General features: G+C 42.7%; 1 protein-coding gene across 5 annotated transcripts in view; it reads left to right on the top strand.

The window, feature by feature from the left end:
- The window catches only part of TNC (tenascin C), a 72,174-nt gene that overhangs the window by 35,190 nt on the left and 23,014 nt on the right, over window positions 1–13,970 (top strand). The window contains exons 11-13 of one of the 5 annotated variants that reach the window (XM_057405881.1): window positions 8,192–8,464; window positions 10,379–10,651; window positions 11,741–12,010. The exons of 2 other annotated variants lie outside the window; for them this stretch is intronic. In XM_057405881.1, the coding sequence (XP_057261864.1) occupies window positions 8,192–8,464; window positions 10,379–10,651; window positions 11,741–12,010 (816 nt within the window). The remainder of the gene's footprint in view (window positions 1–8,191; window positions 8,465–10,378; window positions 10,652–11,740; window positions 12,011–13,970) is intronic. 2 more of the 5 variants (XM_057405877.1, XM_057405878.1) reach the window with 2 other exon arrangements.

Genomic DNA, 13,970 nt, shown 5'->3' with positions numbered 1-13,970 from the left:
GGACAAATCCAAACACATGGGCATGGGGAGGCAGAAACGCTCTATAAGCCTGTGGGGTGTAAGAGATGAGGTCTTTCCTTCAGTTTACTTTTTTATCCACCCTCAATACCATATTCTTAATCTGTGTTCCCAGTACCTGGGAGGTCCTGAAGTCTTCAGGCTAAGCCAAACAAACTTGGTTTGCCCTCTCTTGCAGAGCTATGGGGGCTCTCACGTCCATTGCACTGCTGGGGTAAATACTTGGAGCAACAAGGGAGAGAGAGGAATGATTGAAGTGGAAAATGCCAGTAGCACAGCTAGAACTGGACTAGCTCTTCTCAGAGGGTGGGGGAGACAGTCCTGCTGTTTGGAGGGGCATGTGCCACCCCTGCTGAACAAGGGGGCCAGGGACTGCAGAATGGGTGAGAGCTTTTCTTCTCAAAGTTTCCTTTGCTTCTCCACATTGCAGTTTTTCATCTTACTTTCTTCCCAACCTCTTGATCAGAGTCAGGCATCCCTGCCAGCTGCTGTTCAGGAGCCTCTCACATGGTATTATTTATTTGTAGAGTGGATTTTCTATTGCTGAGGGTAAAGCTTTTTTCAGCCCCAGGGCTGAAGATCTTCTGTCAGTACCTTCTCTCCCTTCTTGCATTCTTCTTGCTATCTTTTTTTGTATATCAGCTCTCCACACAGAGCTGAAATGTTCAGAGCTCATGAACAAGGAACATGTCCCAAAACCTTCCATAGTATAGGATGACAGCTTTCTGATGTTTCTGTCTCTTCTTATAGATGAAATGCAGCTCAAGTGACAAAGGTTTTTGCAACTGATGTCAACAATTCTGTATTCAAGGGATGATAAGGATTATAAAGTGAACAGTTTGCTAAGGGTCATTTTATTGTACTGAAAAGGGAAGACTGAATATTTCACACTGCCATTTGCTTGTCTGTTTCTTCATGGCTTTATATAGGCAAACCCAAATGCAGTCAATGACTCCTTACCCAGAGGAGCTTCCTGGCTCTGGGAGCTTTCATGCTCCAGAGGCCTCAGGGATGCAAGAGGATGCTCTGAGGGACCTTGTGGTCTCAAGGATGACTGACCACAGCTTTAGTGTCTCCTGGTATGCAAATACAGGAGTCACAGTAGTTCTGTGGTGGAATACAAGGATGTGCCATTGGCAGCTGAGCCCCCTGCAGAAACCTCCCTGCCCAGAGAGTCCCTAAGTGCTGTGATTGATGGCCTCCAAGCTAAAACTTCCTATAAAATCAAGGTGTATGGACTGGTTGGAGAACAGCGCTCTTCTCTGGAAGCTGTGGCTACAACAGATACCTCCTTTCTGTTATTAACAAAGGTGTCACAAACTAGGGTACTACCTGTTTGTTAGAGGTCCCACCCAGCATCGCACTAAGGTTTTGGTTTAGAACTATTTCTGAAATCAAAGAACATGAGCCATTTTACTGGTTGGAGGGACCTTTCTGGCAGCATGTCTTGAGGATGTTTCATCAGATTAATAACTAATTTGTAGGGTGAGCATGTAATCCTGCTCTGAGGAAGCTGAGCAGCCAGAGTCCAGCTTTGTTCTTGCTCTGGTTTGGAACCCTGCCTGCATAGCACAATAGTCCTGGAGGAGGATGGGTGGTAACACATCAGCCATGAGAGGCCTGTGGAAATAAATGAGTGGACATTAGAGAAACCAAGCGCCAACCTCGAATTCCTCTGCTGAAGGACCCAGATTGTGCAGCAACTGCTGATGAATCGTGGTTGTGGTACTGTCTTGCATCTGGAAGTGAGTTGCAATAGGAGCATGGCTCAGAGAAGTATCTTTTCCATTCTGTTGAATGTTTTTAAGATAATTTATGCGTTTACCAAAGACTGTTGTCTGCGCTGTGCTTCAGTTCCCTCTTCCTCTCCTGGCTTCTACTTATCTTATATTGCTCCACGCATTTTTATGCAAACTCAAACATTAGGAAGAATGATTAGGTGAGGCAGTTCAATGGGAAACTGCCGTGCTGGTGACTGGCAAACTAAGTTTGCCAGTAAAGATTGTCCATTTATTCAGCTGATTCCTCTGCTGAAAATACCTGGAACCTGACTTTAGTAGGAGCTGCTGTAGCGTTTCTGGCTTATTACTTACTGCAATGCTTTCTTTATGAAGTTCAGAGGGGCAGAGGCACTCTAAGCCCAGTTTAATCAGCTGCTTGGCAGAGGGGGAAGCTATTTAGCCAGAGAGATCTGAAAAGAACCAAAAAACCTTGATAAACCATCATATCTTACAGTGTGCTTGAGCTTATGAGAGACTCTGCAATGAAACCGGTTCACAGCTCCTCTTGGCAAATAATATAAAATCCAAAGAGCAAGAAATAATACAGAATACTGTATTATGAATACTGAATCCCAAGGAACTGGGGAAATGTCCTGGCAGGACATTAGCATTCTTTTTAGTAAAATTGCCAGTGAAGCATTGCGGTGGAATCCCTCAAAAGGCTATCAACAGCAGTATAGATGTATTTAGGCCATGTTCGGCTTGGAGATTTTACAAAGAGAATTAAACTAAGAAGTATTGCAGTCTGAGAAAGAGCATATGTTTGTTGTCCATTCAGTTTCCCCTCTACATCGCTTTCAGCTCTTTGGCATCAACTTTCATTCATCTTGCCACCACGAATCACTCTATCTGGTTGTCATCCACCCACCTAGGGCTCCTAGAGCTCTCTTTCTCTTCTCTCCATATATTCCCCTGGTTGCCAAGTCAAGTGTTTGAACTTCATTGGTCTTATCCTACAGTTCAATGGTTTTCCAGATTTTCTGTTATCTGTTATAGTATTCCATGTGCTAAACAATGAACACTGATACTGCCTGTGGTATCAGAGAATTTCCTATGTATTCCTGTAATTTTCATTTTCCTATCTGTTGTTTGGACAAAAAGCCACATATTCCTCTATTACACATGAACTTTATGTGGCTTATATGAGTGTTAATACATGCGTGTAGAGGGTAGACCACTCTCATCCACAAATTCATTTGTGGAGTCATTAAACCCAAGGTAATATTCAGAATTAGGTCTGAAAAATAATCAGAGGTAATGTAGTTACATATAATTTGATATGCTCCATGAGACAGGCTGTGCATGGCAACCTGCCATGTAGTTGGCAAAGTTGGCAGAATAAAATTAATCCACTTGTGACAGCGAACTTCAGAATTAAAGTGTCATTTAGGTAGTTGGTACCTCAGTTTTTGTATAATACAGTTGAACAGCTGCTGTATTTTCCATTCACATTAGAGTAACCAAGTTCTTGTGTGGTTATACTGCAAGTGGATCTGGGAGAATGTCAGGAGGATGGTCTAGTAAAATGAGGGAAAATGGGGAGCCAGTTTTGACTCTCATTACACAGAGTTTTCTGATAGATCCTCAGTATATCAGGAGTGTAATGTCAGCCTTTTATTTTTCTTTTCTATTTCTCTTGTGTTCTTTGATGTTTTCCTTTTGTTTCCAAATCAGGGTGCATGCCAGTTTCCTAGTGGGACCATCCAGAGCATGAAGCTGTACCTGTACCAAGTACTGCTGCCCTGGCCTCCCCACTGGTCTGTTCACTCTACCTATGCATGTCTTCTGCAGAAACACTCCACAGTAAAGCCCAGCTACCACTGTGCATGTCAAGTAGACAGCCTCAAGGTTGAACAAGTACCAATTGCTTGATGCTTGATGGTTTTTAGCCTGTTCCCAGAATAGAAAAGAGCTGGTTGACATCTAATTGTGCACAAGCAGCTGAGAGTCCCAGGTGGCTAATGGTTCCTCACTGCATGTCTTCCTACTTCACTACATAAGCACAGTAACCCTGGTGCAGTCAGTTCTGACAGCTGTTTTACTGAGGAAGAAGGAATTATGCTAGTGGTTATATTGCAGGTAAGCTGGGGCGATGGTTTTTCAAGTTACAGCATAGATAGGGCCTGTTTCAGACTATGTGCTGAGGTAATTTAAAGCAGGCCCTCACCTAAGTCAAGAATATCATTGACATATGTAAACATAAATCACTGTTTGCCTCACCTGCTTCTGCTCACCTTCCTGGAGGTGAGCAGAAAACAACGTTTTTACATCTGCATTTGACCTGAGAGTGTGTTTTCAAGGTAACATTTCTGCATTTACATTGACATACAATTTTAATTGATTTTTCTCCTCTGAAAACTTCTTTTTTTTCTGATACATGTGTGAATTTGGAGGCAGATATTGAATCCTGAGTATGTATTTGTGCTGATTTGATTGATGATGGAAGATGACTTGCTCTCTCTTAATTGAATGCAAGTGGAGCAGGTAAGCAAGGAAGTCACTGAGGTGTGAGATGATGTGGTTTGCCACTAATGAGGAGATAATTCCGCATGTCAGAGAAATCACCTGCCTCTTGCCTTGCAGCTGTGATCAGGAGCACATTCTCTGTCACCTCCACACTACTCAGATTCTCAGAATTGACTGTGCTCCAGGATGCGTTCACAGATCATTCAGTATGTTGAAGGCCAAGTCTTTTTCCCTTCCATTCTTTTTTATCTCCTTAAAGAAAGATTGCTCAAGCTCTTTCTGTCCTAGTTTTTAGGTAAGGATGTGTGTCCCCCTCCGTTTTATGAAAATCCTATATATATCCATATGAATCACTCCTCCAAGCCTGTTTTTGCTTGGGTAGGATAAGATTTAGCATGCTTCTGCTGTGGCCGATTTCTCAGTCTGGGCTTGGATCTGTTTGCAGTATTTGGCATGCATTCCACTTATGTTTTATATCAGAAGTAGTAACTTATGTGCTGTAGTAAAGATAAAAGGCATGTTCGAGAGATTTAGGGTTCAAATCCTCACCAGTGTGAATTAGCAAAGTTCTTTGGAGGTAACCAGAGTGTACTGATTTACATCAAGTGAGGGTGTGCCTGTTTCTCTGCTGGGACCCTTTCAGCTCACTGTTAAATGGTTGTTGCTCTGGATCTCCTAGTTAGTGTTGTCGCATGAGGATCACACTGTGCTTGGTGCTGCTACCTTTCCTTGTGGCTTGGATTCAGTCTCCAAAAAAGACAAACCCATCTGTGTTCTTAGAGCTCTTTAATGCAAAGCACACAAACTGTTTGTAGTGGATATTAGCTGGCTTTTAGTGTATTTGGGAGTTTATTATCAGGAAGTTCTAACTTGTAATTTACCTGTGTTTAGCACTTCTAGTCACAACACCTGGAGGATCAATCAGTGAAGCACCATTTAATCCCACCAGTCCTGCACCTAAAGAGATAAGCTATTTAACAAACCCCAGCACTGATTCTCATGCTCTGCTTCTGGTGCCCACTGGCTTTCCCATCTCAGAAGCCGCTGGTGCTCTTCATGACCTTAACATAACACACAAGGCTTTCAGTAGTCTCGCCCTGTCTTGGGCAGCACAGGATGAGGTCTGGATCAGTTCTTTATCACTCTGAAAGACCTGCCCAGTTTAAATAGAACACAGGAAATCTTTTTGCTGAAAAACCATTGTGAAACAGAATTTACCAATCTCAGCACAAGCACACAAAACCAGATTATCCTCCATGGAAGCACTCAGAGTCAGCTCTCTTGGTCCCTGGAAGCCCTAGCTACTACAGGTATTTTCTATGGATTTGTTAGCCATATGTTTCTTTTCTGCTTTGAAATGCAGAACTTCATTTTGTACTGCTGTCCCGCTGCAGAAATGCTGGGCTTTGTGAGTGATGCATCCTTCCTTAGTTGTTCTTTTCTTTCTTCCTTTTGCATGGGATAAATGTCTTATTGCTGTGGAATGAGAACCTTGAGTGGTGCAGCATGGAAAATGCCTTTTATGCTTTTAAGGCAATGTAGCATCAATTCTCTCTTTCAAATTGCATGTAAAGAGATGTTGATGCATCTGCTATTTTCAAGGCATATGAAAATAGCAAGGGGCTGCAGGTTATCTGCATTGTGGTTCAAGCACAAGAAAGATTGCAAGGATGTTGTGGATTGCAGCATTGGCATGGAAGTGGTGATGTCAGAGAAGAAAAAAGACTGTAACACATTGGGAGTATTCCTTTTACGTTTTATCCCTGTTACATAAATCTTGTGAGGAAACAGGCCTATAGCAGCAAGGCTCACTTCGATAATAATCAAAGTGCCAGTGAGTAAGGTCATATTTGGAGAACCTAGCTGGAGCTTAATGACTTTACCTGCCCATCATCAAACCCAAATTCACAGCATGAGATAAAATATGTACATAGAAACGCACAGATTATTTCACACATACTGCAAGGCTAGAGCACCTAATTTCTCAATGGTTGGTTCTCTCTTTTTTTCTTGTTTAAGCAAGAAACATCATCCCTTGATATTATTTACCATGAAACAGTCATTGTTTCATCATCTATATTGGATGCTTTATGTATGAGGCATTTGGAGTTTTCCAACAGTCCAAGTTGGTGCATGATCTTGTATGAGAATCTCTTGTTCCCTAAAAAGCATGATGGGGTTGTGTGCACTTCCATTGCAGACATGCATGAGAAAGGAACGGGACTCTGCATCTTGGAGATGAATGAAGCTGAGCACTCGTCAGAGTAATCTGAATTGCTTTTATGCTGTGATGATTACTGCATTACTTATTATTATCAAGCTTTTACTTTTCATTTGAAGGCAATGTGTTTGCTTGATTTGTTTCTGTTGCCACCAAAAGATCATTATTTCTGACACAATTCTTTTCTGTCCTGCTTTCTCTTTTTCAGCTCAAGGGTGCTATTTCAACAGGATTCATCTTTTACCCCAATGAGTCTAATTTCTGTTCCTGATAAAGCAAACCAGCTCTGAATTCATGCTTTTATTTTTTTGGTAGAATATCACTGTTATTTCATAAAAAAATTATTCTTTCCAACAGGATGGGAAAAGCTCATAAAAACTTTAGTGTTCCTGAGTAGCTATTTACAATAGCAATTTACTATACATTAGCAAAACTCACTGCAGATAACTGATTGTGATCTGTGAGTGCTACACCTCTGAAAATACAACCCCAGCTACATATATAAGGCTACGTAGCAGTCATACAATAAGCACTCTTTTTTTACAGGGGGGTAGTGATGTTGCTGAGTCTAAATTTCACTTATTCCAGGGCCACTTTATCTTCTGCCTTAGAATAGGCATGAAGCTTAACGCTGCAGTTTACAACTGACAAACCAGATCCATTTCCCTTCATGCATCATCTTATAAATTGTTAGGCATTCAGATTGGGATGATTCAGATGGATTTTGTTCTTGTTATAATGCTGATGTGTCAAAAGTGCAAATAAATAAGTGCTAAAATATCAGTAAAAACAAAGGCCAATGCTAGATCGTATAGGAAGTTTTTCCATGCTGAAAAATCCAGGTGTTACTCTGTCGTTTTCCTGTATGACCACTAATTTGAAGGAATCAGTTGTATTTTCAAACAGAGGACTTTCTATTCTTGCTGAGAAAATGACCTCAACTTTCAGCTTTAACAACATCAGAGTTAGTTCTGATGGTTGCCAGCTTCCTCTGCCACCCTTGTGGTGGCTTATGAGAATGGTCATTTCTATGAATGCAGATTTCAGTTTTAGGTTAATATCAGTAACACTGAAAATCCAAAGCACCCTGCCCCAGGAAGGTTTTGTGGACAGAATACTGTAATAAAAGGAAGACAAATCCATTAAACAAAAGATATGCAGACTTGGAAGAATTTTCCCCTTCTTTATATTTTTGGATTGGAAATAGTTTGGAAGAGTAGATAACGTCCTTCATGCGGACACAACTAAAATCATAAACACCTGAATTCCAACTGCTAAACTTGGTGTCTTCCTACCCTTACAACTGGGTGCAGTATTCACTTCATAATGACAAACACTGTGTTGTTACTAGTGCAGTACAGTAGTTACAGTAATACTTACTGATCTCATAGTGAGTTGTAATTAATGTTGGCAAGCCACTTGCAGCTGTAAGATGGTCTAAAAGCTGCTTTCTGTAAGCAGTCCTTCAGCATTAATGTGGTTATTATTTATTATTACAGTTCTTTTCTTACAGTTCTGTTGTGCCATGCCTCTGAAGAGATTTTACAAGTTATCTGAGGCAGCTGAGAATGTAAATGTGTGTGTGCGGGTGCATCTTTGTGTCACTGATTATAAGTGACATTCTTTAACGTGGAACAGCATTAAATAATGTCATCACCAGCAGTCTGTAATGTGAGTAACTGATTGACTCTCTGTCCTTATTCAGAGGAGGAACCTGAGCTTGGAAAATTGTCAGTATCAGAGACTGGCTGGGATGGTTTCCAGCTCACCTGGACAGCAGATGACGGGGCATATGAGAACTTTATCATTCAGGTGCAGGAGTCTGAGAATCCCGAAGAAACCCAGAATATCACAGTCCCAGGCGGACTGCGCTTTATGAATGTCACGGGCCTCAAGGCTAACACACCTTATAACATCACGCTTCACGGTGTGATTCGAGGCTACAGGACCAAACCCCTTTCTGTTGAAACCATGACAGGTATCTTTTCAAGTCACTCACCCAGCCTGGTGGCTCCCTTTCTTTGCAGACAGGAATGGGAGCCAGAGCTATTGCAACTGCTTGGCAAAGCTTGCTCGCTTTTCATGGGGAGCACTGAACTCATTAAAGCTTGGCTGAACATCTCTGGCATGGAAATGTCTCTTGGTCAGACTTTCCAATAAGAGTCTCAGTGCCCCCATGGAGCCTTTCACTTTTAGGACTGCTTCCCCCCCACACACCTCTGAATGCCTTGTTTTGTTCCCCTTACTTGCTTTTTGCTGGTTGACACTAACAGCAAACCCCAACTCACTGTTGTACATGCTTGCAAAAGCCCAGGTTGCCTTTTTAAAATCACAAAAATCCATTCATTATAGCCTAGAGAATTAAAACCGAAGATCAGGTCTAGTTTTTACCCTTTGGAAGCTACCTGTGAAATGATGCACTAGTTTCCATGTAAAGACAAACTTTGGTGCATAGTTTGTGCATCTAACTCAATGCAAGGCCAGACACCTTCTGTATGTTCTTATATAGAAAAGAACACAAATTAAGTCCTACTGAGAGTAGCGGCACATAATAAGCTGTATAAGGTTGTTAAACAACCTGGTTGGTCTGAAAAAGATACCATGCAAGAAGACCAACTTCAGCAGAAGTGCCTTGGCATAAAACTGACCTGAAGGAAGGAAGGTAAGTCCCACGTTATGGTTGCCCCACCTAAGGTTGCATGGAACTAATCGTAAGCCACAAAAATTGTTTTCTGGCTGATACTGTGAAAGATGTCAGTTTGAAATGAGAGCTTATCTTGAGCTTTGTGAGGGGTAAATACGTACCTCTGTCTATCCTGTATGGCTCAGTGGCTCTTCCTTCAAATAATTTTTGTTGGACAATATCTGATGCCTTTGGGCTTCCTTAGAGACCTGTGCAGCCTCCTGTGATTCTGAGATAGCCTGAGCTGGCTCATAATTGATTTCCCCCAGCACAGAAGGGGATAAAAGTACACAATAAGAACTAAACAGAGTTAAAACAGTAGAGCTTGCTTGTTTCAATAATGCTTTAAGCAGCCTGGCTTAGGTAGAAACATGTCTGGCACAAGGCACTTCCCCTGGGCTGTGTCCTGCTGCAGAAGTCCTGTGCTTCGAGAGTCCTGAGTGTGAGCTGGTAGCAGACTGCCCATTGAAAACTGACAAATGTGGCTAGACAAAGGAGGCTGTACAGGGACAAACAAGAAAACAGACATCATGGGTGTCCTGCCTAGCTATGCAATGTGCTCTGCTCTTATTAACTTCATAAAAGCAGCAGAAGATGCCCTGCTGATGTTTTCCCTTCCCTTTCTGGGTCATGCTCAGCACCCGGCTTTTCAAAACTGTCCCTTCTGGGGACTTCTAATTGTCAGAAATTTTGGAGTCTTCCTGTAACATCCGAGGGATGTCTGCAGAAAGGAAGGAACCCCAAGGCAGCAATCACTGTTCTGCATTTTGGCCCCAGCTCCAAAACTTCATGCCAGCTTTCATAGGCTTAAGCTAAGAGGGAAAATAAGAAAGCAAACAAAACACAACCTTTCCCTTTGGATAAAGAAAGAGCTCTAGGTTTAGCTTCTAAAACTGGAAGCTGACTTTTCCAAATGCCCTGGGGGCATTCACAAAAGTTCTGCATCTGCTTTCATGCTCAGACCTCGAAGACACATGACTGCTCCTGGAGGAAAAGGGAAATAGCCATAGCTATTTCCTTATTTAACATGTTGAGATGCTTTTTGATTTCTTCCCCTTAGTAACTGTCTGCTTGTAGCAAGCTTTTACCCAAACCCTATTCTCCAGCAGCAGCTGGGAGTGCTGCCAGCATGAGCAGAGAGTACAGTGTTTCTGAGCAGGAGGAGGTCCAGGGCTGTTCCTTTCTGACCTGTGTTGTTTCCCTTCTCAGGAGCGCACCCAGAAGTTGGTGAGCTAACAGTTTCCGACATTACTCCTGAAAGCTTCAACCTTTCCTGGACAACCGCCCATGGGGACTTCGACGTCTTTACTATTGAAATTATTGATTCTAACAGGTTGCTGGAGCCCATGGAGCTCAACATCTCAGGCAACTCAAGGACTGCTCATATCTCAGGGCTTTCCCCCAGCACTGATTTTATTGTCTACCTCTATGGGATCTCTCATGATTTCCGCACACAGGCAATAAGTGCTGCAGCTACAACAGGTATACAAAACTACCTCAATGCTAACTCTCCTTTCTTCTAACTCTTCCTTACAGGTTGTGCCCCTTTCCCTGCCCTCAGCTACCCCATCAGTCTACCCATTATCAAATCCTCTACCTCACTGTTTGAAACCTTCTAAGGAAGACCTGCCGGAGACATTTTGAACTGTGAATGTTAATCCACTACCCCATCCAGCGAAGTCAGTCTATCACATTATGATGCAATTTCATCAACACAATAGGTTTGCTCTTGTTCAAACGTTCAGGTTAGGGCAACCTCTGCCACAGCAAAATACATTTCCCAAGAGCCAAGTGGGAGATGATGCATTGTGTTAGCCTTGTATCATGTGTTTGCGTCTGTCACCCGCATACAGGAGACACTATTCCTCTCAGATAAGCTGATTTCTAGATACAGCTTTTATCCTGATTCTTTAAATAGACTTCAGGCACATTTCAGTCTGTGGCGGCAGAATCCTATAAGGTAGATGCATTGTCTGAATTCAGCCTCAGAATTCAGGTTGCATTGGGTGAGAGATTGAAAGAGCTCATTTGTCTTGATGTTGGTGAAAGAAACAGGAAGGCATTTAGCTCTTGGCACATTGCACATCTTCAGGTTTTACAGTTGGCAGTTTTTATAGAAAAGACGGGGAAGTCAAATGTTCAATGTGCTCTAGGTAGTAAGAGTATGAAAGTGGAAGGAGAGGAGTAGACTACAGAAACAGAAGGTGCATTCTCATAGTAGGCAGATGATAGTTCATGTTGTGATCATTTAAGTTTTGCCTGCTCCTATGACAGTTTTTCCTAAGATCATGTCAATTTATCATAACAATGGATGAATGTGGCCCGTGACATTTAGCAGAATAGCAAATTTCAGTGATCAGATAATACAGAGTTCCAGTTTTCAGCATCAGCGATGGGTTTACATGGGCAGGGCTGCCGGGGTAATGGTATGAGCAACGTTGAGAAACACAAAGCTAGATGATCTTTGTGACCCATGGCTCATGTGTATTCAGACTTCTATATTACTTTATTTTGTTGCTTTGGGTTTTAATGATTGCAATACATTTCCATTTGTTTTTCTTTCCATAGTAGAGGAACTTCTCCTTAGCAAACTCAGTGTATCAAATGCTACCTCAGACAGCATGTCACTGACGTGGGAAGCGCAGGACAATGCCTTTGACCATTTTATTCTAGAAGTCAGAAACTCTGACTTCCCTTTGGACTCCCTGGTGCACACAGTGCCAGGGGCCTCCCGGCGCTATGTAGTCACCAACCTCAAAGCTGCCACTAATTACACTGTCCAACTCCATGGTGTAATTGATGGGCAAGGTGGTCAGACCTTGACAGCACTGGCAACCACAGGTATTTCACCTTCCAGGTTTGCTTTTTGCTCTTCTTTCTTTTGCTGTCCACCGAACTGCTCGAAAACATGGCTCCAACTCATCATCCTGCCTTTGGTAAATTATAAGGAGATCACTATGAGGGGAAGCTGAAAATGCTGGGCTTGAGGGTGCTTGGAAAAAGATCTGAGACAATGGAAAAGGCTGAAGAAGTGCCCCCAGCATTAAGGGAGCCAGTAGTAAACCATGATTGGTTTCTTTATATATACACTTACCTGCAAGTTTTGTGTATATATAATTGACTTGCTCCAGAAAGTCAATGTTTTTCACAGGGTATCTTTGCACTTGATCTGAAAAAAGTTCTTGCTCATCCCATCCTCACATTCTTCGTTGTGGATGGGAAGCCTTCGTGTCTTTATCGGCCTGGAGAGGCACCTGCATGCCATTTTTGTTCTTCATTCTTAAACCCAAATGTCTTCCATGACATTTGCGTCTCTTGTTGGAGTTTCATGCAGCATGCTAAATGACCAACCAGAACTGCATGGAGTGGTCTGATGTTCTGATGTTCCTCTCTGCCTGGTATTTTCATGTGTTCCCAGCAGAGAGCAGAGCTCAAGAAGCAGCTTCACCCTTTTGATGGTCAGTCCACCACTGTCACTTGCATTGCTGCCTTTGAGTCTCTATGACCTGTTTCGCTGGATGTCAGAGCTTTTCCTGTGGTGGCGGTGATTCCAGGATGGCAGATCACTAGGACTTGCCTTTTGCATGTAGTGTTCTCTGGAGTCTGGGTGTCTTGATGTAAACGTGCCTGACGGGATGTAAGCAGCATGTGAAGGAATGTGGCCATTTCAAGATGAGATTGGAAAGGACTGGTTTACCCTCTCTGACCTGCATGCAGGGCTGATGGCTCCATGCTTGGTTTCACTGGGTTTTACACCCAAGCCTGTTTGCTTTGGGGATATTTTCTCATCTCCTCCCCTGTCTTCAGAAGTACCATGCTTACATGGTGACATCCTCACTGTCAGCCATGAAGGCATTGATGGTCACTGGTTGATAGCATGATGACAGCATGTGTCCTTAACTGGGGCCACTTGGATTCACCTGTTCCTAGTCAATCCCAGAGAAGAAGGTGGACTATTTGAAAGTCTTGCAATAAGGGATGGGAGTAAAAGTTGGAACATCTCGCAGCAGTTCCTGTTTTAGTTAAGAAAAGGATTTCATTCTGTCACTGTTCTCTCTGTCAGTGGGATACAGCTTTCTTACTTTTCTCCCAGCATGAATCACTTGCATCATTATTTCCCTGTATCTCACTGCATTTCCCAAGGTGTTCTTGGTTCATACTCGATTGGCAACAGGAAAAAGAGAAAATCGGCCCAGAGAGCAGACATGGGATTCTCTGACCCCTGACTGCTGGGTTGTGTTTGTGCTCTCTCTGGGCTTTAATGAATCTTTAATGATTTTATGCTGAATGGAATAGCTTTAAAACAGGATGGGCAAGGAGCTCTCCCCCTACTATAGCCTGAAGGCCAAGTTTGTCTCCTGGCAGGGGGAATATGTGATTCTGAACCTCCTATAGCAGACAAAGAGAGTCTTTGCTTCTTAAGGAAGTACTCTGACCACTGAACAGTCAGGAAGGAGAGCAACAGCAGTGTGGTGGAGTTATTTTTGGTCAGTCTGTTAGATATTCTCTGATTGTGCCTAATCAGAGGATGAGGAACACCTTATCTGTGGAGTCCAGGGAGGTTTTGGCCTGAGATTAGTGCTGAGATAATAAGTTAGGATTAAAACTCCTCATAAACTTCAGGGTCCAAATAGAAAATGCATCTACAGCTCCAGGCAACAGAAATGCTAAACAGAAGCTGAACTGGGATTTCAAGATGTCTGGTTTGGACTCACCCAATTCCTGCCTGAATCCTGCTTTATCTACTTTGGAATTGTTGTGGGTTTGTATTCCCATCAAATTCCCAATGTGGAGTTCCTGC

The sequence above is a fragment of the Pezoporus wallicus genome, unplaced genomic scaffold (assembly GCF_028554395.1).
Source record: "Pezoporus wallicus isolate ANWC-B61680 ecotype Strahan unplaced genomic scaffold, APGP_CSIRO_Pwel_v1 contig_4684, whole genome shotgun sequence".
Taxonomy (NCBI): Eukaryota; Metazoa; Chordata; class Aves; order Psittaciformes; family Psittacidae; genus Pezoporus; species Pezoporus wallicus.
The sequence above is the reverse complement of the archived record's forward strand: the minus strand, read 5'-3'. Positions and strand labels throughout refer to the sequence as shown.